This window comes from Vombatus ursinus, unplaced genomic scaffold (assembly GCF_900497805.2).
Source record: "Vombatus ursinus unplaced genomic scaffold, bare-nosed wombat genome assembly UNPS02014799.1, whole genome shotgun sequence".
In the NCBI taxonomy this organism is placed as follows: Eukaryota; Metazoa; Chordata; class Mammalia; order Diprotodontia; family Vombatidae; genus Vombatus; species Vombatus ursinus.
The window spans coordinates 52,393,110-52,419,809 of NW_020954577.1; the positions used below are offsets into that span (position 1 = coordinate 52,393,110).

The window sequence follows — 26,700 nt, forward strand, 5'->3', positions numbered from 1 at the left end:
GACCTGAGTTCAAATCTGGCCTCAGACCAAACACTTGACACTTACTAGCTGTGTGACCCTGGGCAAGTCACTTAACCCCAATTGCCTAAAAATAAAAAGATAAAATAAAATAAACATGAATACAAAAAAAGAAACTACTTTAAATCTAAAAAATTAAAAAATGCTCTCTTATGTAACAACTTTGGCAAAATTTTAAATATATTGATAATAAAAAAGAAATTGAACCCCTTTCAAGTTCCTAATTTTATTACTCAATTCCCAAAAGTAGTAATATAATTTAAAATTTTTTTAATAATTACAAATTCAAGAAAATTTACAAATCAAACCAAACACTGTTCTGTTTATCCAAACATTTTTTATTTTTATATCTGAATACATGAAAAATAGGACAACTTGTTCTGGACCCTTCCAGAATTATATAGGTATAATTGTTAACTTTTTAGTTCCTTTAATTCAAACTAAACAAATGAAAAAAAGTAAAACCTGAGAAGCAAAAGGAAAACCGTTTTACTGGTCAAAACTGTCTTCACTATTTTTGGCCTTTTCTTCATACATATCCAAGTGCTTCTCCTCAAGCTCTTCCTTCTCTTCACATTCATAGTCTTTTTCTGGATACGCAATTAATGTTATCTTAGGCAGTAAGAAACACTCAGCATTCAAGACCTGCTCAGCAGTCATTGAATTTCTACAGTAGATTAAACTGGACAGCAGGGTCTTGACATCATCATCCTGAAAACAAAACAGAATAAGTAAAGGAGGACCGACTCAAAGCAAAGAGCTCTGAATACCTGAATCAGTGACATAGAATGATAATCTAGTTTCCCCCTAAATATTTTAATGAAACAAAACTCGAGGTATTATTTACACTAATGCCACAGACATATCCATCAAGCACATTCATGGTCCAAAATAAAGACAAATATTTTTAAAGGATGAAGATTCACTGCTAAATGATTCGAACAAAATGAAATTTCAGATCAGGTCCTCTTCTCATCTCCCCACCTCCATCCGTCACCCCCCCACACACACTTTTTTTCCCTCTTCTAAACAAACAAACAACAGCCAATCTTTCGAGGAGCTGAGAAGTCTAGTGCTCAGACATTTCCTTATCAATGTGTCTCATCTCAAGTCAGCCATTCACCACTTTTCCTCTTCCTACTATGGGAGTTTCTCAAGATAATCTTGTATATTTTCCCAAATGTCACCCAGTCTATACTCTTCTTCTTCAATGGCGGGCCCATCTGTTCTCCATCTTCAGTGTCTGTTCAGGATGGAGCAGCTGGATCGACACAATGGACTAACTGCCCACCCAACCACAACAGACATTTTCCGACTCTGCCTTTCTTGGGTCAGCGGTGATGCCAATCTCTCTCGTGTCATCCTGTATCTCTCTGGGGTTGCTGAGCTTGATACAACCAGCACATCTTCCACAAAGGAGAGCAGAACCATCTCCACGTTACACCTTACTCTGATACTGAAAAAGCGTAACTGAATAAACCTACCTAGAGGCATTTGCATCTATCAAGGAATCTCTGAGGCTGCATTTCACAAATGCTTTTAAAAAAAATCTTAGGAGAGCAGTTTTAGTCATGGTAAGGTCTACCTTATACCCCAAATGGGTAGCTGAAGTAGAACAGAGCTAAATATTCAAGGAGTTGAGTAAGTGCAGAAAACGAGGTCAGGTATCACAGTCATTAACACAGACAGAGAGGCAGGTGTCCATGCATTGGAAGATGGGGTAGAAAAGGGAAATCTCTGAAAAGCTTTTTTTTTAAATTTTAAATAATCAAGCAATAGAATCATGTGTTCTTTGCATCTTTCAGTCAAGTATGGCTCAATGAAGACAGGTTCTGCAGTATAAAACTTTGCACAATCCTGACCATCCCTTTCTCACATTTTCATCAAGCCCACCTCAGATGCAGAGAGAGACAATCCTCCACAATTTTCGAGACAAAGACATAAGCATATTGGTCAATAGTTACTGATGCTCTCTCAACTGCCTTCTACTGGCAAAAATCTATAGTGCTTCCTTCCTAATCACAGGGTATCAAAAAGAAGGACAGCAATCTTGAAAATTAATCCCTCAATGTCTTCACAATCATGTCTCCTCCAAGACAGATTTCACATGTGTGTGCCTGTTCTGTTCAGCTGCTCTTTCCAAGAGTTCAAATTTGGTGGTTCTACTGCCATAGATGATGACAAAAGTGGGTCCTAGAAATAAATGTTAACAGATTTATTCCACTTTTTATCTTTGCTCTCTTCCAATCTTTTCCCATCTCTGTAACCCCAGAGCCTGGCACAATCACTTGCACATTTGGTGAAACAAATGAAATAAAAAAGAATTAGCTCTAACTGAAACTGGACACTAGATTTCATCCAGTTTACTCTGATTATTTTAAGCACTGATTATTTTAAGTACTTAATATTACCTGCCTTCTTCAAACATTTCTCTTTTCTACCCAAGGCATGGAAACCTGACTCTCTGTGTTGATGACTGTTATACCTGACCTCATTTTCTGCACTTACTCAACTCCTTGAATATTTAGCTCTGATCTAATTCAGCTATCCATTCTGGGCTGAAACTGAACCATACTAAAAAACTTCTCTCCTCCTAAGATCTCTGGCCCTGAACCCCTCTCTATTCTCCTAAATCCATCCCTGGTGCTGATTTCATTCATCTTACTACCAACCTGGGACTTCATGCTGTCAACCCCTTTCAACAATGTATTCAATGTACTCTCCACAACATGTGGACACTATTGGAAATGACCAAACAAATTATAGTATGTGAATGTAAGGTATATTATTACACCATAAGAAATGATGAAATGGACAGTTTCAAATGAAATTGGAAAGATCCATATGAAATGACGCCAAATGAAATAAGCAGAACAACACTTTATACAAAAATATTACATATAACAAAAATTGTAACTACTTTAAGCCTCGATTACTGAGATAACAAACTCTGATTCCAGAAGACTGAAGATGAAGCATCCTATCCATCTCTTGACAGAGAGGGGATGGCCTCAAAATAGAGAATCAGACATACATTCTTTCCAATGGCCAATAAAGGACTCTGCTTTGCCTAACTGTGCATCTTAGGAGGTGGGCTGTTTTTCCTTCAGTGGGGAGGAGGGACTGGGAGGGAAAATTAGAGGGAAAGAAAATAAATACTTGTTAATTGAAAAAATAATAAAATTATATTTGAGAAAAATTCGCCATGGAGAGAAAAAAAGTCCTTTAATAAAGTACTTTTCTCCAGACTGATAATGGGAGTGAGAGAGAACTTTACATCTAAGGTCCCTTTCATCTCTAAAATTCTATGATTTTCTATGTATAATCCTGATTGTGTACAACTGGGGATAGGCACATCTATTTTACCTAATGTTAGCAAAATGTTGTTCAGTTGTGTCTGACTCTTCATGACCCCCCTATATGGGGTTTTCTTGGCAAAGATACCAGAGTGATTTGACATCTCCTTCTCTAGTAGATTAGGTAAACAGGGTTAAGTGACTTGCCCAGAGGTCATACAGCTAGTAAATGTCTGAGGCCAGATTTGAACTCAGGACTTCTTGACTACAGGGCCAGAATTCTATCCACTGAGCCACCTAACTGCCTCCTAGTAAAATGTTACCTGGAGCCTAAAAAACTCAACTATGTTCTCTCCACCATCACAGGATGCCTCAAGTACTTGGCATTCTGCTGCTCCCATCACGATAATCCCTAACAGTAAGCAACTAACTGCCTCCCAATTGCTTTCTTCACTTGTACTCCAAGACTGTGGAGTGCTGCTGAAGTCAAAGAAACTCAAAGATCAAGTCTACTGTAAAATTCAGGACACAATCTCCCAGAATGTTCACTGCTAATTCACAATCTTTTTGTTTTTCTCAATACCACTCCTTCCCATGGTAAAACTGTTCTCATCCTCCTGCAACCCCACAGGGATCCCACCCAATCTGCCAGTCCTTCCTCCAGACTTCAAGACCAAGCCAATGCCAGGGAATCCCAAGGGCTGTCCTTCCATCACTCTTCCTTCCAGACCTGACTGTTCCACCTCTTCCTGATCACAGAACTCTTTGGGGCTCCATTCTTTGCAAATATAAAGAGCCGCATTAAACCCACATTATCAAACCTGCTCTGGTAGGCCCACCCCACTCTTTGACTATAAGCAGATAGCTGTGACTTTATGCCCTCTGCTCTCCAGCCATCAGATGATGGCTGTCAAACATTTGTACTTTACCCCTGGAACTGCTTTAGGCTCAGAACTTGGCCTTCTCTTGTCCAAGCCTCCTCTACACTCCCATTACCTTTTCAAATCATGTTCAAGGGTCAACTCCAACCCAAGGCCTTTTCAAATCTTCCTAGTTGACACTCCCTCTTCTAAATTACTTTGTATTATTTTATAAATAATTTGTATTTATCTGTATGCATGTAACTTTCCCTCAAGGGAAAATGAACTCCTTGAGGGCAAGGGCTTGATTCCTTTTTGACTTTATAACCCAGAGCTTCATGCAGTGACCAACACACAGTAGTCACTTAATAAATGTTTGTTGAATAGAACTAGCTGAAAAGGAAAGGTGGCATCAGACTGTAAGGGGACATGAATGCTAGGCAAAGAAATGGAGATCTAAATGGCTCAATCCACCTCAGAGTCCAACATCTTCATTTCACTGATGAGAAAACGGAATCTAAGGGAAGTTAAATAACAGAGACACAAGATCTGAACCCAGGTCCTCTGACACCATAGCCTGTTGATGGGCAATAGTCCCTGCCCACCAGAAATGGAAAGTCCAAGCAGGGACGTGACAGTGAACTATAAACCCAACAGATAAAAAGGAAGGTGATGGCAAGAGGTGGAGAGATAATGAAGGCCTCCTACAGAAGGCAGCACTCAGTGAGGAGGGTCCTTGCAGAAGCAGGAGGAAGGACAGGACAGAAAAGAGGAAAGGAGACTTGGGGTAAGGACGCCGGTGCAATGGCTGATGGCACGGATCTGGGTTGTGATGAACAATAAGAACAAAGGAGAAGAGACGGATGCTAAATCCATGTTGCACACACATAGTGGCACTTTTCCAATATCTATCAAAATCGTTTATGTCAAGACCTATTCCAAAACTTCAAAACCTCTGTACCTCCACACATGTAATGAATGATTCACAAGATAGGAAGCCTGATGGAAGGTTAAAAAAAAAAGTTTGAATGACAAAATAAAATTAAGATATCCCTTAACTTAACATTGATTTTTCTCTACTTTTCCTTATATTAAAAAAAATTAAATCCAGAGAGGACCCAAACAAAATAACTACAAAAGGCAAAAAGTATCTAGCAATCAGTCTACCAGAGCATACTCAACTGCTGCACAGATACAATTATCAAATGATCCATAAGGATTTAAATAACTGGAGAGATATTCAGTGTTCATGGATGGGCCAGGTCAATACAGTCAAAATTAAATACTACCTACATGATTTTATAGAATTACTGCCATAGTAAACAACAAACCAAGAATATATTTTATAAAACTGGACAAAATGTTAACAAGGTATGTTAGAACAATAAAATCTAGAATCTTAGTGGAAATAATTTTAAAAAGTAGGAATGGGGAGAAGGTAGATTAACACTTCCAACCTCAGAAACCATCAGAGCAATTTGGAACTGGTTAAAAAACAGAAAAGTAGGAAAATAAAGAATAGAAAGTAACTAAATTCAGCAACCTAGTGCATGATAAACACCAAAAACTTCCCTATGAAAAAAGTTCTTAATTGGCAGGATTTGGTAAGAAAACCAAACATCAGTTGGACAGAAATTTGGTTTAGACAAATATCTTGTACCATATGCCACAATAAACATGGATGTGACCTAAAACAATAGCAAAGTGATTGAAGCAAGTCTTCATACATTGAGGACTGGCTAAACAAGCTTGGTATATGAATGTAATAGAATATTCCCATGGTATAAGAGACAATGAATATGATGAGCACAAAAAAGCATTGGAAGATTTTTAAGAATTAATACAAAGTAAAGTGAGCAGAAGCAGGAAAACTTTACAGGACTAGAACAATGTAAACAGAAAGAACAACAAAAAACCTAAAAATAAATGCTGTAAAATTATAATGACCAACTGAACACAAACCAAAGCATACTATTTTTTCACTTTCTTTTTTTCAGTTTGAGTTTTCTTCTACAAAATTAGCAACATGGAAATATGTTTTACATGACTACACATGTATAACCAATATTAGATTGCTTACTGTTTCAGGGAGGGGAAAGGGGAGAGAGGGAGAAAGAGAATTTAAAATTCAAAAAATGCTTTCAATGTTTTAAAAAATTGTTTTTACATGTAATTGGGGAAAATAAAATATTATTTAAAAAAAACTTTAAAAATTATAATGACCAAGAAAAATTATAATTCCAAATATATAAAAAATATAATTCCAAAGAAAAGATATAAAAAGGTATGTCCCCCTACCCCTTTTTTTGCAAAGGTGGGAGGGAGACTAGTGAGATAGAACATTGCAAACATAAGGCTTTTTCATGTGCCTGTTAGTTTTGCCAAACACCTTTTTTCCCCTCTTTTTTTATTCATTTTCTGGAAAAGGAAGGAGGGAGGGAAACACTGTAAGACATATGAGGCACAAAAAAAACCAACAGATAACAATACAAATTCATTGCTAAAAAATTCAGAATCAAGTAAAGTATTAATAAATTTTTAAACTTCCAAATTTGAATAGCCCAAAGGACACTAAATTTGCATTGCCAGGATTCATTTTTATTAAATTCTATCTATTTCCAATCACAAATTAAATCTTTCAACTTCAATCTTCCCATGTTTCAAGTAAAATTAATTCCATTCCTCCCTTGCCAAGAAAACAAGTAGCAGTCCTAACAAACACAGGGGGGCAAGTGTTATTATTCCTTAAAATCTGAGAATACAAGATGACAAAGGACATGTTTAATAGCTCTGTGCCATCATCACATTAAGGTAACCCCAAATCAGAGTCATCCTCTCTTGACTATGATTTTTCTCCTCCCCAATACAGAAAAATGTTTCCTTATTTCTGGTTCTACTATCTAATTTCAACTCACCTACACAAGCAGAACTTAATGCTCCTGTAAACTGAACTAATCCAATGGGATCAAAAGCCAAAAATAGGAGTCAACAGAGTTTATGTGGAGGAAGCAAGATTTTGCCCCTCCTATTAAACAGCTAAGAAACTATCATGTCCTGTCTCTATTTCCTCAAACTCAATCTAAATCCCCTAAAGATTGTCAAGTGCTTGTTTATCATTCAGCTTGGAATCACATAACTCTCAAAGGGTTAATTACATCACCAAACTAACAGTGTCATCACTGCCAACTTGTTGGGTGTGAGGTAAAACATCAGAGAGATTTTGATTAGCATTTCCCTTACTAGTAATCTGAAGCATGCTTTCTTAGGGTTGTTAATAGTTGCAATCCTTTTGAGAACTGTCTTGTTCATATCCCTTAATCATTTATCTATTGGGGAATGGCTTCTTGTCTTATATTTTAAGAAACATACCAAACTACCAAATTCTCATCTGAGAGATGGTGAGCAAATCCCTTAATACAATAATTACAAACTGAACAACTATAGTGTCAGCTTGTACACTAGTGAGAAAATGAAAAGTTCACATCATCATACACACAACGATAAAGGTCACTGCTTTGCAAGGGTCTAACACAAAACCTTTCAGAAACTTTACTACCTATAATTCACCAAATGATATTTGATTACAGATTAATATACTGAAAATATAACTTCTACCTGTGAATGAAAAAGTAAAATGCAGAACAGATGATACCCAATTTCAACTTACATACAAATTTAATACTATTTGAACATATGATATTTTCTTCAAGTATGCATAACCAATGGGAAAAACAAAATATGCAATATGTTTCTTTAAATAGTGGTAAGAGAAAACCTACAGCATTATATTCCACTTCCTCAAAGTCCTATTTATTACCTAAGATTCTTAGAAAAACTTCCCTTTTTGGATGACTAGTTCAAGGCATACAGAATTTAAAAGCAGCAAAGAGCCAAAATGACCAGTCTTAAATATGACTGAAAAAGTCATCTCCCTTTCCAAATTTAGAGAAGCATTTAGAAATTTAAAAATGATGAGTCTTTTTTTGCCAAACGGTTAACAGATTTTAAATATGAGCACTGGTATAAAATTAATCTACATGCTCCCAATTTAGTCAAATACAGGAAGTTTACATACCAGATGAAGAGCATCTACTTCAGGAATGCCATCCTCATTTATTTCAAATTCTTGATTCTGAACACAAAGCTGCAAAATAAATAAATAAAAAGTCATCATAACTTTAGGAAGTAAAAAACCATTATGGGCAGGAACAAGCTTTAATCACCTTTGCTTCCAGATGTCGAAAGAACAAGATCACTTAGAGGAGTATAGTGACTCTTGGATAACAGCTGCATCACAAGTTCACAATAAAGAAGAAATATTTTTTAATTTATTCCTTCCACCCCCCAGTCAGATTTGTGCTCAAAATGATTAGCTTATACCAAGTGGTTTCATCAATTGTCATAAACATTTAGCCCCATTATTTCTAGAAAACTGTTAATGACAACTCTGGATAATCCCACTTCATTGTCTCAGCATGACTTCTTCCCACCATCTAACACACCTTCATAGACTTTTTATCCAATATATCTATGGACTATGAACATTTTATTATCCCAATAAAAATACAAAGATAAATATATTCTGTCCTCAAAAATCACTTACTATACGCTAAAGATACAAAAAAAAAAACTTTAAAATCTTTTGGTCTTTCCCGCAAAAAATCTTTGCAGCAAGTTTCTCTGATGAAAGCCCAATATCCAACTTGTATAAGAAACTGACAGAAATATTTATGAACAGGAGTCCATTTCCCAAATAATAAATGGTCAAAGGCTATGAAGAGACAATTCTTAATGGAAAAAAATCCAAGATGTTGGATCCTATAAAAAGGTGCTCCAAATCATTAATAATTTGAGAAATACACATTAAAACAACTCTGAGGTTCCATCTCCCATCCCTCAGATGATCAAAAAGGACAATAAAGGAAGATGACGAACAATGAGGGGCAGAGTCCTTCTGGAAAGCTTTCTGGACCTCTGCCCCTAAAAGTTACTCAATACCCATGCCTTGTGACCTAGTAATACCTACACCCCAAAGAGATCAAAGAAAGAAAAAAAGCACATTTGAGTTTGCTCACTGTCTGCAGGAAATGGAAGAGACTCTTTTGGGAACCATAACTTGATTTAGCCTAGCTGCTGGCATGTTTTCAGTAACATTCCTTTTAAAGGATTGACGTCTTTACTCACTTAAGAACATCAAAAGGAAAAGTGGTGAGTTTGTGATGTCACATTCCCTAACAAAGTGAACGTCTTTCACTGAAAGTGTTTTTGCCTAATCTCTTCTTCTGGAAGCACCAGTTAAATGAACTCTCCAAACACAGGGAATACCAAGTAAGAACAGCCTCTCTGGAACATTCTTATTCCACCTCATCAAATCACAGAAGCCAATTACTCCTTCTGGGGGAAAAGCAAAAAGTAAGCCGAGGGGCAGAAGCCAAGAGAAAAAGAACTAAATTGATAAACAAGTACCGCCATCTCTCAGACACTGATTAGAACACGGGCCCAAGGGGAAAATGCATGATGTACACATTAATCAGACCAAAGGGCTCAAAGAAGGAATGCTGAATCAGCTTTCAGCATACTGTCTCTAATAAGCACTTTTCAAATGAATGGTTGCAACCCCCAGATCAGGATGCTGAAGAATGGCCTCACTTTGGGCAACGGATGTCCTCTGAGGGTACATTTAAAGACGATGTGCAGACATACCCAGCGTGACTGCAGCAAGCCTTGTACGCCCTCAGATGACCCAGACCCAATACCAGAGCATCCCTTTTTCCCCTCTCTCAAGGCAAGGTACCAACAGTGGTACAATCTCTAGACTCTACAGACCAGATAGCAGAAGAAGAAAAACAGAAGATGAAAAGGAGGCCGTCATTTCACCAGTGGGCAAGTGCCTGCAACCATTTGGAAAAACTACTCTGTGTTCACATCACTACAGCCCTACAGCAGCCTCTCCCTTTCATCAACCCACCATCTACTAGAAAATTAGGCTAGAAAATCCAAAAATTTTAGGGGGTAGTGACATGGTCACATGTGCACTTTAGGAAGACTAACTTGGCAGATGAGTGGATGATGGACTAGAGCTCAGAGACTCCTGAGGCAGGCAGAGCCCCCAGTCAGGCTACTGCAGGATTCCAGGCATGAGGTGATGAGGGCCTGGACCAGGAGGGTGTCCCTGTCAGAGCAAAGAAGGGAGCTGGTGCAAGAGAGACAGCTACGTGGTATAGTGAACAAAGTGCCAAGCCTAGAGTCAGGAAGACCTGAACTGCCTCACCTATTTGCCTCGGTTTCCTCATCTGTAAAATGGGAACAATGATAGCATCAACCTCCCAGGACTGTTGTGAGGACCAAATGAGACAATAATTGTAAAGTGCTTAGCTCTGTGCCTGACATAGTGCTATATAAATGTTAGCTATTATTATTAGTTATTAAGTATAAACAATGGGGCTTGCCAACATATTGGATGAGAGATGAAAGTGAAGAATCAAGGATAACACCTCGGTTGAATATGGAAGTTAGAAAGATGAAAGGGTTGGGGGAAGACATTAATGAGTTAAGATTTGGACATGCTGAGTTTAAGACGCCTATATATGAGATAATCCAGTATGCTCTAAGAAGACTTTACCCCTCCGGGGGAAAAAAAAAAAAAAAAAAGAAGGGAAGAGTCAGGGGGAAGAAATATTCCAGTAGGTGCTGACTGGCAGTGTATTACAGAATATAACATTGATATTTTTTAAATGTCACTCTCCCCCTTCTTCTGACCCCAAAGCACTTCACATCCTTCACCAAATCATACCATTATAATAAATACACACATTTCCTCAGAATCAAATGACCTATTACTAAGTTGCAGTGATCTCTAAAGCTAAAAGACAGTCAAGATTTAACAAGAAACACAAATTCCATTCAAAGGAAAACAAAAGACCAAAACAAAAACAAATAAATAAATGATAATTTATATTTTAAGTATGCAAATAAATAAATAACAACGCTGTTTGTTTAAACCATACACAACCCAAGTAAACTGTAAAAGTCAGGTGAAACACAGTAACTTGAGCTGACAGCTGACCAAGATTAATAACTAGGACCAATCACTTCTTCATCCTTTCAAAATAAGTCATTAGAGGGGTGGCTAGGTGGCACAGTGAATAGAGCTCTGGCCTTGGAGTCAGAAGGACCTGAGTTCAAATCCAGCCTCAGACACTTAACACTTACTAGCTGTGTGACCCTGGGCAAGTCACTTAACCCTGATCACTTAAGCCAAAAAAATAAAAGTTATTAGGCATTCTAATGGCCAAACAAGTGTTTGAATTTGGGGTTCTCCTTCCCCCAAAACAAAGTAGAGATTGCTCCCGAGTGAATCATTAACCTCACTGCAAGCTGTGACCACACTGTTCAAAACACAGACCCAGTTCTGTGGCACCTCTAAGAGGCACCAGGTTAAAGTCAACATTTCACATAACACAGGCTTCTTGGCCTTTTTCCATCAACTGAGAAAATGTTAGCTGAATTTACAGAATTCTTAAGAAAGTGGCACAAATAACTAAGAAAGATTAGACTCAAAGTCCATTTCCAATTCTCAGTTTACATTATGTCACACTTCCAGGGTCAAGTATCACACTTTTATCTTTCGTAATGAATTACATATAACATTCAGAACACCCTTATTTAAATAATAAACATACTGGTCTTCATTTTTTATTTTTCTGGTTCCTCCCTCCTACATGTATGACACTTTCTTTCAGGATTGCAATGTGGCATATAATATTATGAGTTTTCCAACGTACTCATCAGTTTTGCTGAATTTTTTCTCTTTTTCTTTCTTAAAAAAAAATTTAGGTCATAAGTGATGGCTCTCTAGGAGGAAAGATGAGGGAATAGAAGGAAATCTAAGCAAAAAGAAATCAATAAAAGCTATTTTAACTGCAACGCTGTATGTAATTTTGATTCATTTCTTATGATTCTACACTTAATCTCAGAATTTCAATATTTCCTTAAAAAAAAAAAAACACCGAAAAACATCCAAATGAAATTCTTCTCCTTTATAAAAAAGGCTTCACAAACAACATCATAGGGAGAAATTGTGAAAAACATCTTATCAACAACCAATTTTTCTAAGACTAAATTAACTGTAAAAACAATCAAACAAATGCCTTTAGCCCCTGTTACTGAATGGGACATAACACTCCTAGAGTGATCCTGGTTTGGGGCAATCTTCTGACTGACCACCCTGCTGCTGATCACGAAGGTTTTTTTGGGGTCTGCTGCTCAAAGTTGATGATGTCTCACTAGCGCTCCTAGAAGGAGATCTCAAGGCATTCTAGGACAACTCTTGGGCAATTGGTACATTTGCCTCCTGCTGATCTAGGTAGCATCATCAGAGACATCACTCCGATAGTTATTACTATATAAAGCAGAAAGGCCACCATTAAGCCTGAAATTTCTTTTAAAGAAGCATCCAAACCAATCAGCCCCAGTTGTGTTGGGCTTTGAAAGATGTAAAAACTGAGAATTACTTTTACATGCCTCCTACTCAACAAGGAGACCAGACTTAAGCCAGGGCAGCTGAATTGCAAAGGCAACTCCAGAAAGCCCTGGCAGAAGGGCAGCATCACTGGCTCCATGAGGGATGAAGGAATTGGCCAGACTATATTCAATTCTGATCACAGGTTGAATACAACCAGGGCAACTTATGTGTAGTGACTACTCTGTGAAAGGAAAGGTCAAGTGGTACCATGTACAACGGAGAAGGAGATAACAGGAAGAAAGGAAGGAATAGGGCAGGGGACAAAGAAACAGAAAACAATAGGGCCACTTATAAAAAAAACTCATTTTCAGTAGAAGCTCCAGGGTTTTCTACCTATAGGAGAAGGTAGTTTATAGCAGAACAAGCTTGGAAGAAAAACTAGCTTTTAAAATAAAGCACCTTCTGGGGCAGCTAGGTAGCGCAGTGGATACAGCACTGGCCCTGAAGTCAGGAGGACCTGAGTTCAAATCCGGCCTCAGACCAAATACTTGACACTTACTAGCTGTGTGACCCTGGGCAAGTCACTTAACCCCAATTGCCTAAAAAAAAAACAAATAAACAAACGAAAAAATAAAGCATCTTCTTGGTCACTGCTAAATCTTCATATGTGGAAAACTGGCATCAGTCAAGATTTCAATAAGAAACGACATACCCACAAAAAAAGACAGCCATAAGCATACAAGTCTGAAGCTGGAGAAGGTGGCTGTCCTGCTTTCAATTCTGGCGACATTAGGTTCAAGCCACCAATTACCACGGAATTCATAGCGGTACGCTGGCTCTGCACAGAAGACAAGGCACATATTTTTAAAGCAGCATAAAGTTTAAAGTTGCTTTTTAACTCAACACTTTCCACTCATCTAACATGTATTTTACAAGTTCCTTTCAGACTTTTTTTTGATATTCCTTCCTCTAATACTCAAAAATTAATAGATTTTAATTTTATGCCCTTAAAAATCCCTTTTGATTAATCTTTAAATTAGTCCCATAAAATTAAGAACTCACTAATGATTCTGCTCCAAGTCTAAAAAAAAATAAGTTTCAGACATATAATCACTGTTAACATTACTTGCTGGCTCACTTACTTAAACATTTAGTTGAAATTTTATTTTCTAACAAACTTACAAGAGGCAGTATGTATTAAGGGGTAGAATCTCTGGAGTCAGAAGCCAACCCCTCCCTTGTTCACACATTAGCTATGCTGACCCTTGTTAAGTGACTCCATATCTCATCTCAGAGCCCTAGCAACTCCCTTCCAGGAAAGAGCCCACAGATCAGCATCACTAGAGCAAAAGGAGGGAAAGAGGGAGTTCACATTCCAGAGCTCCTTTACCATGATGAAATGACAAGTACAAACTAAAAATAAGCAAGCCAACGGACCGGACCCTCAGATGTCAAGGAGGGCTTCTATATTCTAATGAAAGTCACTTCTCATATTAATCTCTAAAAACACTGAAATAAACGGTAGTTGTACATGTGCGTTCTTCTGCTAGAGGCCATCACGAATGTATCACTTTGCAAAATAACATGACTTGTGTCAGGACTAGGGCTTGAAATCAGAGGGCCAAGGTTATACATTCTCCATGACACCATCACAGCTCCTGGTACACATTAGGCACTTAATAATAAATACTGATACCACCCCAAGCTCCACCTCCACTAAAGGGATCTATTATTTTAAACCCAAATCATTAATCTAATTTTGAAATTTTTGATAATTTGAACACAAACTAGATTGAAGTTTTTTGTGCTGTGATCTAAGGAATTGGTAAGGAAATCCAAGTAGAAACTATATCATGAAAGGAATACTTGACATGATCTAGAAAAGCTATTATTTAACATATTAAGAGTAACCAAGTTTCATACAATTACCACTACTAATAACAGCCTGCATTTATACAGTGCTAAAAAGTTTGCAACCATGTGATATATATCTCATTGATTAATGAATTAAGTACAAAACCTATTAGTTTACTATCATGTATCCTTGGGAAAGAAAATGTGATCTTTGTAAAATAACAAACATAACTCAGACTGGCCTAACTCAAAAGTAGCTTATTCAGTTGTTGTTTCGTGTGTACTATATCAATATGTGACTAGACCCAAGCTGGGGGCTCTTCTTTCAACCTCCCATGAACCAGAGTACATGCTACTAACTAAATCACTTCCAGCCTCTGGAGATAAAAGACTCATAGTCTTTAGTGATAGGCTACAGCAGAAAAAGTAATTTTTCTTTCAAAAATCTGAGGTTTTGAATGAGAACCAAAATGAAAGTAGAACATCCCCTCCACTCTGTCAAGTTAACTTCAATTAAGCTAAAAAAAAAAAAATCGATCACTTAAAGAAGTTATTTCCCAAGTACTTAGTATATACACAGCACTGAAAATAGAAGTAAAAATTACTCCATTAGAAAGGCAGATAATGTAGTGAAAAGAACAGGATTTGGGCTCAGGAGACAGGATTTAAGAATTGCATAGTTCCAGAAGTAGAGAAGTAATTACTCCACTGTATTCTACCTTCATCAGGCCTCCCTGGGAATACTGTACTAAGTTCTAAAAAGCATAATTTATTAGGATATTGGCCAGCTGAAGAGTGTACAAAGGAGGGCAAACCAGCCTGGTGAAGGAAGAACTGTGAGTTTATGACACATTAGGATCAGTTAAAGAAAATGGGCATCTTTAGCCTTAAGAAAAAAGGACTAGGGGGAGGGGGCTGAGCCAAGATGGCAGAATAAAAGCAGTGAGGTCTCCCCCAAACACCTGTAAAAAATTCTAAAGCAGCAGAACCCACAAAAAGACAAAGGGAAACAAATTTCCAGCCCAAGACAGCCTGGATGATTGATTGGAAAGGTATATCATGCCAGGCAGAGAGAGAAACACAGTTTGGCGTGGGTGTGCAGGCAAAACAAGCCTCAGCAAACCTGCAGCAGCCCTCAGAGGACAGAATCACGGGCAGCTGTGGCGGTTTCCAGACTTCTCAACCCATGAAAGTCAAAGACAACTTAGAAGGCCAGCAGGAAAAGTCTGTGATTGCAGACCCCCGTGCGGCCCTTGGGCAACGCCTGCTTCCAGAGCTTCTGCCCCACAGACAGAGGGGCGATCGAGTGGTTGATCAGAGGGGGATTGCAGAAATCTCTTTCCTGGTGTTGAGACAGGACTCTCTTGCTTTGCCTGTCCTTGGATCTAGGTTACAGTTCTAGGTGGTGGTCCTGGGGCAAGGAGGAGTGCTGGCATGGTGGAGCTTGTGGTGGTGGTGGAGAAGGAATCCTCCTCACAGTTCCAAGGCAGAAAACAGTGCTTATGGTCACTCATAGACCAGAGCAAAGGCCAGGAAAGCAATAAACACCCCGCCCCTTATCATACTACTTTGGAAGAACTGAAAACTTACAGGTCCCTAGAAGTAGCTCTAAAAACAGCTGCACAAAACCCCTGAAGCTTGGGATAGTACATTCTCCACACTGGAAGCAGACCCCTACCTTAACAAAGAGTTTATAACTCAAGTAAGTGGCTCGAATCATGAGCAACTTTGCAAAAAAAGTCAGACCATACAATCTTTCTTTGGTGACAAAGAAGATCAAAACATACAAGCAGAAGAAGACAATAATGTCAAAGCTCTCACATCCAAAGCCTCCAAGAAAAATATGAATTGGTCTCAGGCCATGGAACAGCTCAAAAAGGATTTTGAGAAGCAAGTAAGAGAAGTAGAGGAAAAACTGGGAAAAGAAATGAGAGTGATGCAAGAAAATCACGAAAAACAAGTCAACAGCTTGCTAAAGGAGACCCAAAAAAATACTGAAGAAAATAACACCTTAAAAATAGCCTAACCCAAATGGCAAAAGAGGTCCAAAAAGCCAATGAGGAGAAGAATGCCTTAAAAAGCAAAATTGGCCAAATGGAAAAGGAAATCCAAAAGATTACTGAAGAAAATACTTCCTTAAAATTAGAATGGAGCAACTGGAAGCTAGTGACTTTATGAGAAATCAAGACACTGTAAAACAAATCCAAAAGAATGAAAAAATAGAAAACAATGTGAAATATCTCACTGGAAAAACAACCGACCTGGAAAATAGATCCAGGAGAGATAATTTTAAAATTATTGGACCATCTGAAAGCCATGATCAAACAAAAAAGAGCCTAGACATCATCTTTCAAGAAATTATCAAGGAAAACTGCCCTGATATTTTAGAACCAGGGGGCAAAATAGAAATTCAAAGAATCCACCGATCACCAAAGAGATCTCCAAAAGAAAACTCCTAGGAATATTGTAGCCAAATTCCAGAAGTCCCAAGTCAAGGAGAAAATATTGCAAGCAGCCAGAAAGAAACAATTCAAGTATTGCGGAAACACAATCAGGATAACCCAAGATTTAGCAGCTTCTACATTAAGAGACCCAAGGACTTGGAATATAATATTCTGGAGATCAAAGGAGATAGGATTACAACCAAAAATCACCTACCAAGCAAAACTGAGTATCATCTTTCAGGGGGAAAAATGGACATTCAGTGAAATAGAGGACTTTCAAGCATTCTTGATGAAAAGACCAGAGCTGAATAGAAAATTTGACTTTCAAATACAAGACTCAAGAGAAATATGAAGAGGTAAACAGAGAAATCATAAGGGACTTATTAAGGTTGAACTGTTCACATTCCTGCATGGAAAGATGATATTTGTAACTCATGAGACCTCTGTCAGTACTAGCGTAGTTAGAGGAAAAAATTTATCTATGTACATATATAGATAGATAGACAGACAGAGGGCACAGGGTGAGTTGAAGATGAAGGGGTGATATCTGCAGAATAAAATTAAGGGGTGAGAAAGGATTATACTGGGAGGAGAAAGGGAGAGGTAGAATGGGGTAAATTATCTCACATAAAACAGACAAGAAAAGGCTTTTCACAGTGGAGGGGAAATGGGGGAAGGTGAGAGGGAATAAGTGAATTTTATTTTCATCAGATTTGGCTTAAGGAGGGAATAACATACACACTCAATTGGGTATGGAAATCTATCTTACCCTACAGGAAAATAGAGGGGGAAGGGGACAAGAGAGCAGAGGGATAATAGAAGGGAGGGCAGATTGGGAAAGGGTGTAATCAGAAGCAAACACTTCTAAGGAGGGACATGGTCAAAAGAGAGAATAGAATAAAGGTGGGGGGTGGGATAGGATTGAGGGAAATATACTTAGTTTTTTACAACATGACTACTATGGAAGTGTTCGGCATGACTACACATGTATAACCTATATTGAGTTGCTTGCCTTCTCAGTGAGGGTGGGTGGGGAGGGAGGGAGGGAGAAAATTTGGAACCCAAAGTTTTAAAAACAAATGTTAAAAAAATTGTTTTCACATGCAAGTGGGAAATAAGATATACAGGCAATGGGGTACAGAAATCTATCCTGCCCTACAGGAAAACTGAAGGGGAAGGGGATGGGGAGATAGAAGGGAGGACAGATTAGAGGAAGGGGTATTCAGAATGCATGCCATCTTGGGGTGGGAGAGGAACAAGATGGGGAGAAAATTTGGAACTAAATCTTGTGGAAGTGAATGTTGAAAACTAAAAATAAATAAATTAATAAATTTTTTAAAAAAGAAAAGAAAAACGAACTTGGGAAGGAGCACTGACTCGAGGCCTGGCACTCTATCCATTGTGCCACCTAGCTGCCTATTAAATATGAGACAGTGGACTGTATATTTGATCCTGGTGGTAATAGTGGAGCTCATTGAGCAGAGAGATGGCATGGTCAGACCTATGCTTTAGAAAAATCACTTCTGGGGCAGTTAAGTGGCACAGTGGATAGAGTACCAGCCCTGAAGTGAGGAGGACCTGAGTCCAAATTTGGCCTCAGATCAAACACTTGACACTTACTAGCTGTGTGACCGTGGGCAAGTCGAGAGCGAGAGCGAGAGAGAGAGCGAGAGAGAGAGAGAAAGAGAGAGAGAGAAAGAGAGAGAGAGAAAGAGAGAAAGATCACTTCTGCAGTTGCATGGAAGAGGAATTGGAGAGAAGAGAAGCTTGAGGAAGAGAGATCAGTTGGGAAAATGTAGGAGTTGAGGTGAGACGTAACGAAGGCCTGCAGAGGAATGTTGGTTGTATGAGTGGAGTGTAAGAGATAAGCTGAAGGTAGAAAAGATGAGACCTGGCAATGGCTTTGGTTTGAGGGGTGAGAATGAAGAGTTGAGGATGGCATTGAGGTTATGAGCCTCTGTGACTAGCAGGATGGTGGCACTTCTGAAAGTAACAGGGACCTCTGGAAGGGGGGAGGCTTGGTGAGAAAGAGAATGAGTTTTGTTTTGGGCATACCAAGTTTCAGATGCCTTTGGGAAATCCAGTTCAGGATGTCTAAGACTCAGTTGGAGATATGTGACTAAGCTCAGCAGAGAGACTATGGTTAGAAATAGATTAAGGAATGATTTGCATGGAAAAGATACTTGAACCCCTAGGACAGGGGTGGGGAAATTGCAGCCTTGAGGTCACATGTGGCCCACTAGGTGCTCAAGTGTGGGGCCATACTTAAATGGGCTTTCCTTCAGTCCCACTGTGGGAACATAAAAGCACTATGGAAACATCTTACATCTGCTAGGGCTGTCATCTAAAGTTCAGAAAGATCATCATTTATCTGACTTTTAAAAAAAAACATAAGTAGATGATTTGTTAACATTGGAAGTAGCTTAAGCCAGTGTGTTCACTAGGTGCTACATGCAGTCATCAGAACTGGAAAGAAAACAAGTTGTTACTTGAGACCCTTTGCAACAAACACATAAATAAGTCCGGAAACATCCACTGGGACAACATTTTAAACATTCTCTGCTTCTCCCATAGAAATATATTGGTAATGAAATGAACAAAACCAAAAAAATAAATAAATAAAAAGGACTCAGGGGAAATGTTCAAGTATAAAAGGGATGTGCCATGCTGAAGAAGCATTAGACTTGCTCCATTTGGTCCCACAGAGCTGAACGAGGAGAATGGAAAGAAGCTCCAACGAGGACAACTGAGGCTTGATGTCAGGAGGACCGTGCTAAAAGGCAGAGCTGCTCCAAATGGAAGAGGCGAGCCACACTTCCTTAGAGGGCTTCATGGCCACTCGTCTGGGGTGCTCCAGTAGGATTCCTTTGCACATGAGGTAGAATAATTGGAGGCTAAGGTCCTTCCCAACTCTACACCTCTGTAATTCTGTGAAATGCTGGCTCAAAGTGTTCATATGTTTGACTACTCTGGTTTCCTCATTTAAAATGTACACAGCAGTACCTGTGCTGCCTACCTCATGGGACTGAAAAGAAAAATACTCTGCAAACCCTAAAGCACTGTATAAGTGAGGTACCACAAAGATAAGTGGGAGATACAGCTAACATAGATAATCATAAGAAATACACAGATTACCCTTCCCAACCCAAATCACCCACTCTAGCCATATCCTTTTTACTTTTATCCTTTTCCTGTAGGACTGTATGGCCAAACTGACTTTCACTCTCTGCCCAGTGTGCCCCCCCGCCCCAGGAAGATGCACTGAAATGCCAGTGAAATGTCTCTAAGCAGACAACGGGAAAAGCGCTCCAGATCATTTTCCCTTGAACCATCCCTGTGAAAGGGTCTGTAGGGAAGAGGTTTATTTATTTTTTTTTTTTTAATGATGGGTGTATCATTAGACTATGCTTTTTTTTTTTATAACGCATTTAGCATTTACTGTTCGTGGCTAGCTGAAACAAGGGCCCACACATTTTTATTTAAAATTCATAACTGAATTTTAAGATACTCTTGATTTTTATGCAATATTAACTTGCTAAATTGAGTATCTGAGCAAATCTGTTTTATGTCAGCCTTTTGCATAATCTGGCATTTGATTAGAAAACCAGATATAGATTCTCACTTGTCTGTTCATTTTGTGGAATGCGGTATTAAAAATAAAAAAATTCTCTGGCTTCATACAGAAAACAAGCATTACTTTATGATTTGAGGGTGACTACATGAAAACTAGCTGCCATTACAATCCATGATGCACAAGAGGGAATTTTTTTCCTTCTACTTCTGCAGAAGGAACACTTCACAGGAGGTCTACCATCTCAGCCGACTGTTGTCAGCTGGGTTTCTACAGATGGCTTGCTCTAAGCAGACAGCCAAGTGAACCCATCAATTTCTCCAACTAAAAAATCATCATCATTAGCTTAGCAACTCCTATGAACAGGTAACTTCAGGACAACCATCAAGGGCTGTTAAGGCATCTATTACCAGTCATACAATGTCAATCTTCTACTTCTGTGCATTCCTACAGCCTGTGGCCCAGTCCTAGAGGGTATCCCACCTCTGTGAGGCCTTCCTGGAGACAAGCCAAGTGGCTAACACGCTCTACTGCTCTTCCTAAAAGTCATAGTAGCCTTGGCTCCATCTTGCCCTTGCCCTCCTCACTCCCTCCACTGTGTCCTACTGCATCCTCTTATATGGCTATGAGCTTCCAGAGGACAGGGATGGTCTGATTTCTCACTTGGCACTCCTGGCATCCAGCAGAGTGATTTGCATACAAGCATCATCTGAAAAACTCTCTCTCTTTGTTCATCACGTCCTTGGCTTCCATGGGGCTAGGAAATCTTGTAAAAACTAGCACAACTCTATACATGATTAATCTTTCAATAAATACTTCTTTAATTATAGTGATACTCAGCTAACACATTCGACTGCAAGGTCTTGTTTCCATCTCTGTATTCTGGACACATAGCAGGCCCGAACAAATGCTCAATGACTGACGTTGAGACAGCATGAGCGTAATTACTGGTTATGGAGCAATCAGTCATTTAAGGCTCTGTCTACAAACACTACTTACCCCACCATTTTACCCACTCCTAACCCATAATAGGGAAACAGCAAACTGAACAAAGCTCAACACATACCTTAGCCCAAGGTACAGGAGCCTGTGTTTTAAACGTACATCTAAGGTCATGACTACCTACTGGTAACAGAGTACTCACATTTAAAGTAATTCAAAGAACCAACCCCAACACTAGACTTTTTACCACAGATTTGGTGAAGTCAAAATCTCCCACAATTCCTCGTTCTCGGTTCAAGACAAATACGTTGTTGTGATGCAGTGATCCATGGATGATGTCAGCTTTATGCAATGTACGAAGGCCATGCGCAACACCCTTCATGACCTTTAAAGCTTCCTAAAGTTTAACAACACACAAAGAAAAATTTTAAAAAGGTCAACTCATTCTGCTCCTGGGCCTTCTCTAATCACATCAGGGGCTCAATTTCCCATAAAGAAGCTCCCCTCAAAAAACCATGATGATTTCTCAAATAGTGACTAGTCAGAATAAAGAAAAATAACTAAATTAAAGACAGATAAAACTCTAGGTTTAAAAATGGAGAGTTTAACATTTTTCTGTTTTTCCAAGATAGCAAACCACTCAAAGCCCCTTTATAGATACTCCACTTAGTCATTATTTTAATGATAATTACTTGAGAAAGAAGATCAAACTTAAACTGATGTTATGAGAAAGGAGGAAGAGAAAATACTAAACAGTAGAAAGACTGGGGTCATACATCATACTGTATGCTGTATACTAAAATTCAATTGGATCCATTAACTCAAGTTTTGAAGTCCTTAAAAAGTGGGAAGGAAGATTTGTTTTCTATGATAGAGAAAAAAATTATAAAATGGAAGAAATTATAGGAGAAAAATGGATGGCTATGACTACCAAAAAGATTTTCTAAGATAAAAAGTAATATTTAAAGAAAAAAAGAACAGGTTATGAAAAAAAGTTTGGAATACCTGTGATAAATATACTTGATAAATATCTGACATCCAGAATCAAAAGAATAATAACTATTCCCCAATGGGAAAATGGTTAAAATAGACAAAGCAAGTAATTTTCAAAGGAAAATACATAAATTGTTAAGAACTAATTGAAATGCTATTCAAACTCTAACAAACAGAAAATGGCAAATTAAAAATTTGAAGGCACCAGCATACAACTAGCAAATTGGACCCCAAACCCTAAAAGAAATTCTATTCAACACGTACAGGGGCTAAGAGGAAAAAGATATTCTATTCCATTATTGGTAAGACTATAAACTGGTATGAGATTTAGAAGGGAGGAAGATGGCAATACAGTTAGTTATAAAAACTGATAATACCTTTTAACTTGTTTGACTACTAGGACTACAGCTCAAAGATATTATTAAAAATGAATATATGGACTTATATATAAAAGGGAGCAGCTTGGTGGCACAATGGATAGAGCACTGGGCTTGGAGCCAAGAAGACCTAAGCTCAAATCTAGCCTCAGATACTTACTAGCTGTGTGACCCTGGGCAAGTCACTTTACCCTGTTTGCCTCAATTTCCTCATCTGTAAAATGGGCTGGAGAAGAAAATGGCAAACCACTCCAATATGTTTGCCAAGAAAACCTCCAATGGGGTCATGAAGTGTTAGACATGACTGAAACAACTTAACGATAACAAATATGTAAAAGACTTTTGTTCAGAAATATTTATAATTGCTTTAGAGTGGTGGAAACTATATATGTGCTGAACAGTGGGTATGGCCGAATAAGTGATGGCATACTAATGTTATCATATACTATAGCACCACAAAAAATATGAAATATGAAAAGGCATACAAAGTGATACAAAGTACAGATACTAGAATTAGAATATGCAAATCTACCTCCAATTGTAGAAAAAGTAGCCACAACATTTCTAAGTAAATGCACAGGAAAAAAAAAAAAGAAAAAGATACAGTGCAAATAAATCATGTTCCACTACCTGGTATTATTTTATTATATATATGAGGCACAGTGATATATATAGATACATATATACATACATATACGCAGCGGAATAAGCAAATTGGGTACTTAAGAAATGCATATTATTGGAGGTTTTCTCCCATGTTCCTTGTAAAGCCTTTGCTGAAAAGTGGGAATTTTCAAGAAATACAACATTTGTTAAGAGAGAAAGGTTTTGTAAGCTCTAGGGTTAAGATGCCTGAGCCCACTGTTGCACTACTTACTTCTGCAGACAAAGGTGTGCTGGCCTGGACAGCGCCCAGACTTGCCCTAGGGTAATAGGGGACCATCAGATAAGCCAAAGGGTCAGACTAAGAACAAAGAGAAGGAGAGACGATGTGACTCGAGCGACAATGAGGCTGACACAATTTTTAAAATTAATAATTGACTTTCTAGCATGTTAAAAGGAGTAACTGTTTCCAGTGAAATCTGAAACAGTCCATTTATACCAAAAAACATCTTTCCTAGGTTTTAAAAATTAAAAACATTCACGAATCAAACTTGAAAAATCTGCATTTTACCTTACACAGAAAGAGGAACATCAAGGGCAACAGTCCCGACTCTTCCTTGGACTCTCTCCAGGCCTTGTGGTAGCGCGCCGCTCTCTGGATCACCGTGGCCTCCGTGTTCATGTCAACAGAATAGCCCTAGAGCCAAGAGATGAGGCTCCTGTGCCAAGCAAGGAGAGGGCCGGCCTGGGCACCACGAGGCCACCAGCCACCCCTCTGCTGCCTACTTCGCTACAAAACCTAGATGATGTTATCAGCATCACAAACTGGGTTTTTAAAAGCAACTTTGGATCAAGATGATCTGATACAGGTTTGGTATCTAAGATATACGAACAATTAACAAAACTATCTAAGACCAAAAGGCATCCATTCCCCAGTAGGTAAGCAGTCAAAGGATAAGAACAAACAATTCTCAAAAGAATTTTAAACTATTAACAGCCAAAAGAATGCTCCAAATCACTAATAATAAGAGAAATGCAAATCAAAATGACCCTGAGGCTTCACCTCACACCCAGAAAATTAGTCAAGATGTGAAGAGATGGGAACCATCAATGTTGGAGAAGTTGTGGGAAGATAGTATTCTAAGGCAGTCGGTAGAGTGGAAAGTGGTACAACCATTCTGGAAAGCAATTTGGAATTATAGAAATAAAGTAATTAAAATGTTCCTACCGTATGACCCAAATATTCCATTACTAGGCTTATTCCCCAAGAAGGCCAATGATAAAAAGAATACACACACACACACACACACAAATACCCCAAAATATTTATAGCAGCACTTTTTATGAGAGCAAAAAACTAGAAACCAAGCAGATGCCCATTAATTGGAGAGTGGTTAAACACACTGTGGTCCATGAACGTAATGGAATTTGACTGGGCTCTAAGAAATGATGTGTGCAATGAAGACACAGAAACACGGAAAGATCTACATGAACAGAGGCAAAGTGAATTCAGGCAGACCCAAGAAAAACACAGACACAAATGACAACAATACAAATGGAAAAAAACGACCAAAAATTCAAAAGTGAATGTTGGCAAACTTACACAGAGCAAGCGCAACTCAAAAGAAGAGACATGAGATTACACTCCCACCTGTCCCCTTTGCAGAGGAGAGATGTCCACATTACACATATTCTCAGATTTTTTTGCCTCTTTTTTTATTGTCTTTAAAAAGTACTATTTGTTACGTGAGATGGGGAGGGGGGGAAAAGGACATCAATAAATCTTATAACAAACCAAAAAAAGAATTAGAATTACCTACCTCACCTGATTGTTGTGAGACTCAAATGGGATGACATGGCACAGAGCTTACTAAATGCTTGCTGACATGTAAAACATTAAATGACCATCATCACACTAAAGATTGCAATATGAAATGCCCTACTAAAGACTACTGTGCTCCTATCTGCGTAAAGGAAATGGCATTGCAAAACACCTTTTCAAATGTACAAATATTTAATTACAATTTCTTTAAAATGTTTAGTTTTATCTGATTATGAAGTTAACAACTTCCTATATGATGTACTTCTAGGAACAGAAAGGAAAACCCCAACAGCACAATGTTTTAACTAATAATGTTAGTTGAGAATAACAGTAAGAAAAGCAGGAACTTTGATTCACAGGAATCATAAGACATGATATACAAAAAAAAAAAAGATTGGTTGGCTAAGGAAAAAAAAATTATTTCAATGTTCATCAGTAGCTGTCCCTTAAGAGAATGCAGGAGGAAAGGATAGATACTTTAATCATAAACATATTCTTCCAAAGAGAACCTCCATTATTTTTAGGTTGCTTAAAAGGAACCCCCACTCCAATTTAATCCTGTAAGTTTCCATTAGCCACCAGAACCAAGACTGACCTTCAGAAGAACCTTCTGCCCATCCACTTCAGAACACACCAGAGGACGCTTGCTGCTAAGCTCTTTCATAGGCTCAGCATCCAAAATGTCCCGTTCCAGACTAACAGTCAAAATTCCTCCCGAGTTCTGAGTAACACATGTGGGTTTGTTACCATTAACCAAAGATACACACACAGAGTATTACACAAAATAACACTTTCCTGTACTTTAACATCTGAAGGGTATTTCGTCATCCATTATGGGTTGGTATAGAAATGCCATTCTACAGCACACAATCCCTGCTGCAGGGGCTGGGAAGATCAGGTCCAGAACCCCCTGTATCGAGAAGGTCGGGCTCAGTTCTCAAGCTTGTTCCTTTACTCCCCTTTGCCCAGAGCTGCCAAAGTGCCTTTCTTGGAGCTGTACAGACTGGCCATGTTCCTCCTCTACTCCAGAAATTTCAGGGACAGCCCATTGTTCCCAGGATCAACCACAACCTCCTCTGTTTGGAATTTCAACCCTTTACAATCTGGCTCCCACTTAGGTTTCCAGGCTCCGCACAGCTCACGCCCCTTCAGACTAACCTTGCCATTCCTCCATCCCACCTTCATGTCTCTGCACAGGCTGTTCCCCATGCCTGGAATGCTCTTCCCCTGAACCTCCACCCTGAAGAATGCTAATCTTCCTTCAAAGCTCAGCTCAGATACCACTTCCCACAGGAGGCCTGTCCTGAACTGACAGTGGACTATGTATCTACTTGGTTTGTATATTGTACCAACTTCTGCACATACATTTTCCTTTCTTTCCAATCAAATGTTAAGTTCCTTTATCAAAGGGATGGCTTTCTCTCTCTATTCCCTGTATGTAACACAGCCCCTTGTA

At 38.6% G+C, this 26,700-nt stretch overlaps 1 protein-coding gene across 1 annotated transcript in view; it reads right to left on the reverse strand.

Moving 5' to 3' along the window:
• Window positions 1-393: 393 nt before the first annotated feature.
• Window positions 394-26,700, reverse strand: part of LOC114050629 (serine/threonine-protein kinase 31-like) — a 70,605-nt gene continuing 44,298 nt past the window's right edge. Inside the window, exons 18-24 of the mRNA XM_027872466.1 lie at window positions 25,840-25,965; window positions 23,994-24,119; window positions 23,697-23,783; window positions 21,697-21,846; window positions 13,351-13,476; window positions 8,250-8,318; window positions 394-729 (exon numbers count right to left, since the gene is read on the reverse strand). Coding sequence (XP_027728267.1) covers window positions 508-729; window positions 8,250-8,318; window positions 13,351-13,476; window positions 21,697-21,846; window positions 23,697-23,783; window positions 23,994-24,119; window positions 25,840-25,965 — 906 coding nt within the window. The 3' untranslated portion in view covers window positions 394-507. The remainder of the gene's footprint in view (window positions 730-8,249; window positions 8,319-13,350; window positions 13,477-21,696; window positions 21,847-23,696; window positions 23,784-23,993; window positions 24,120-25,839; window positions 25,966-26,700) is intronic.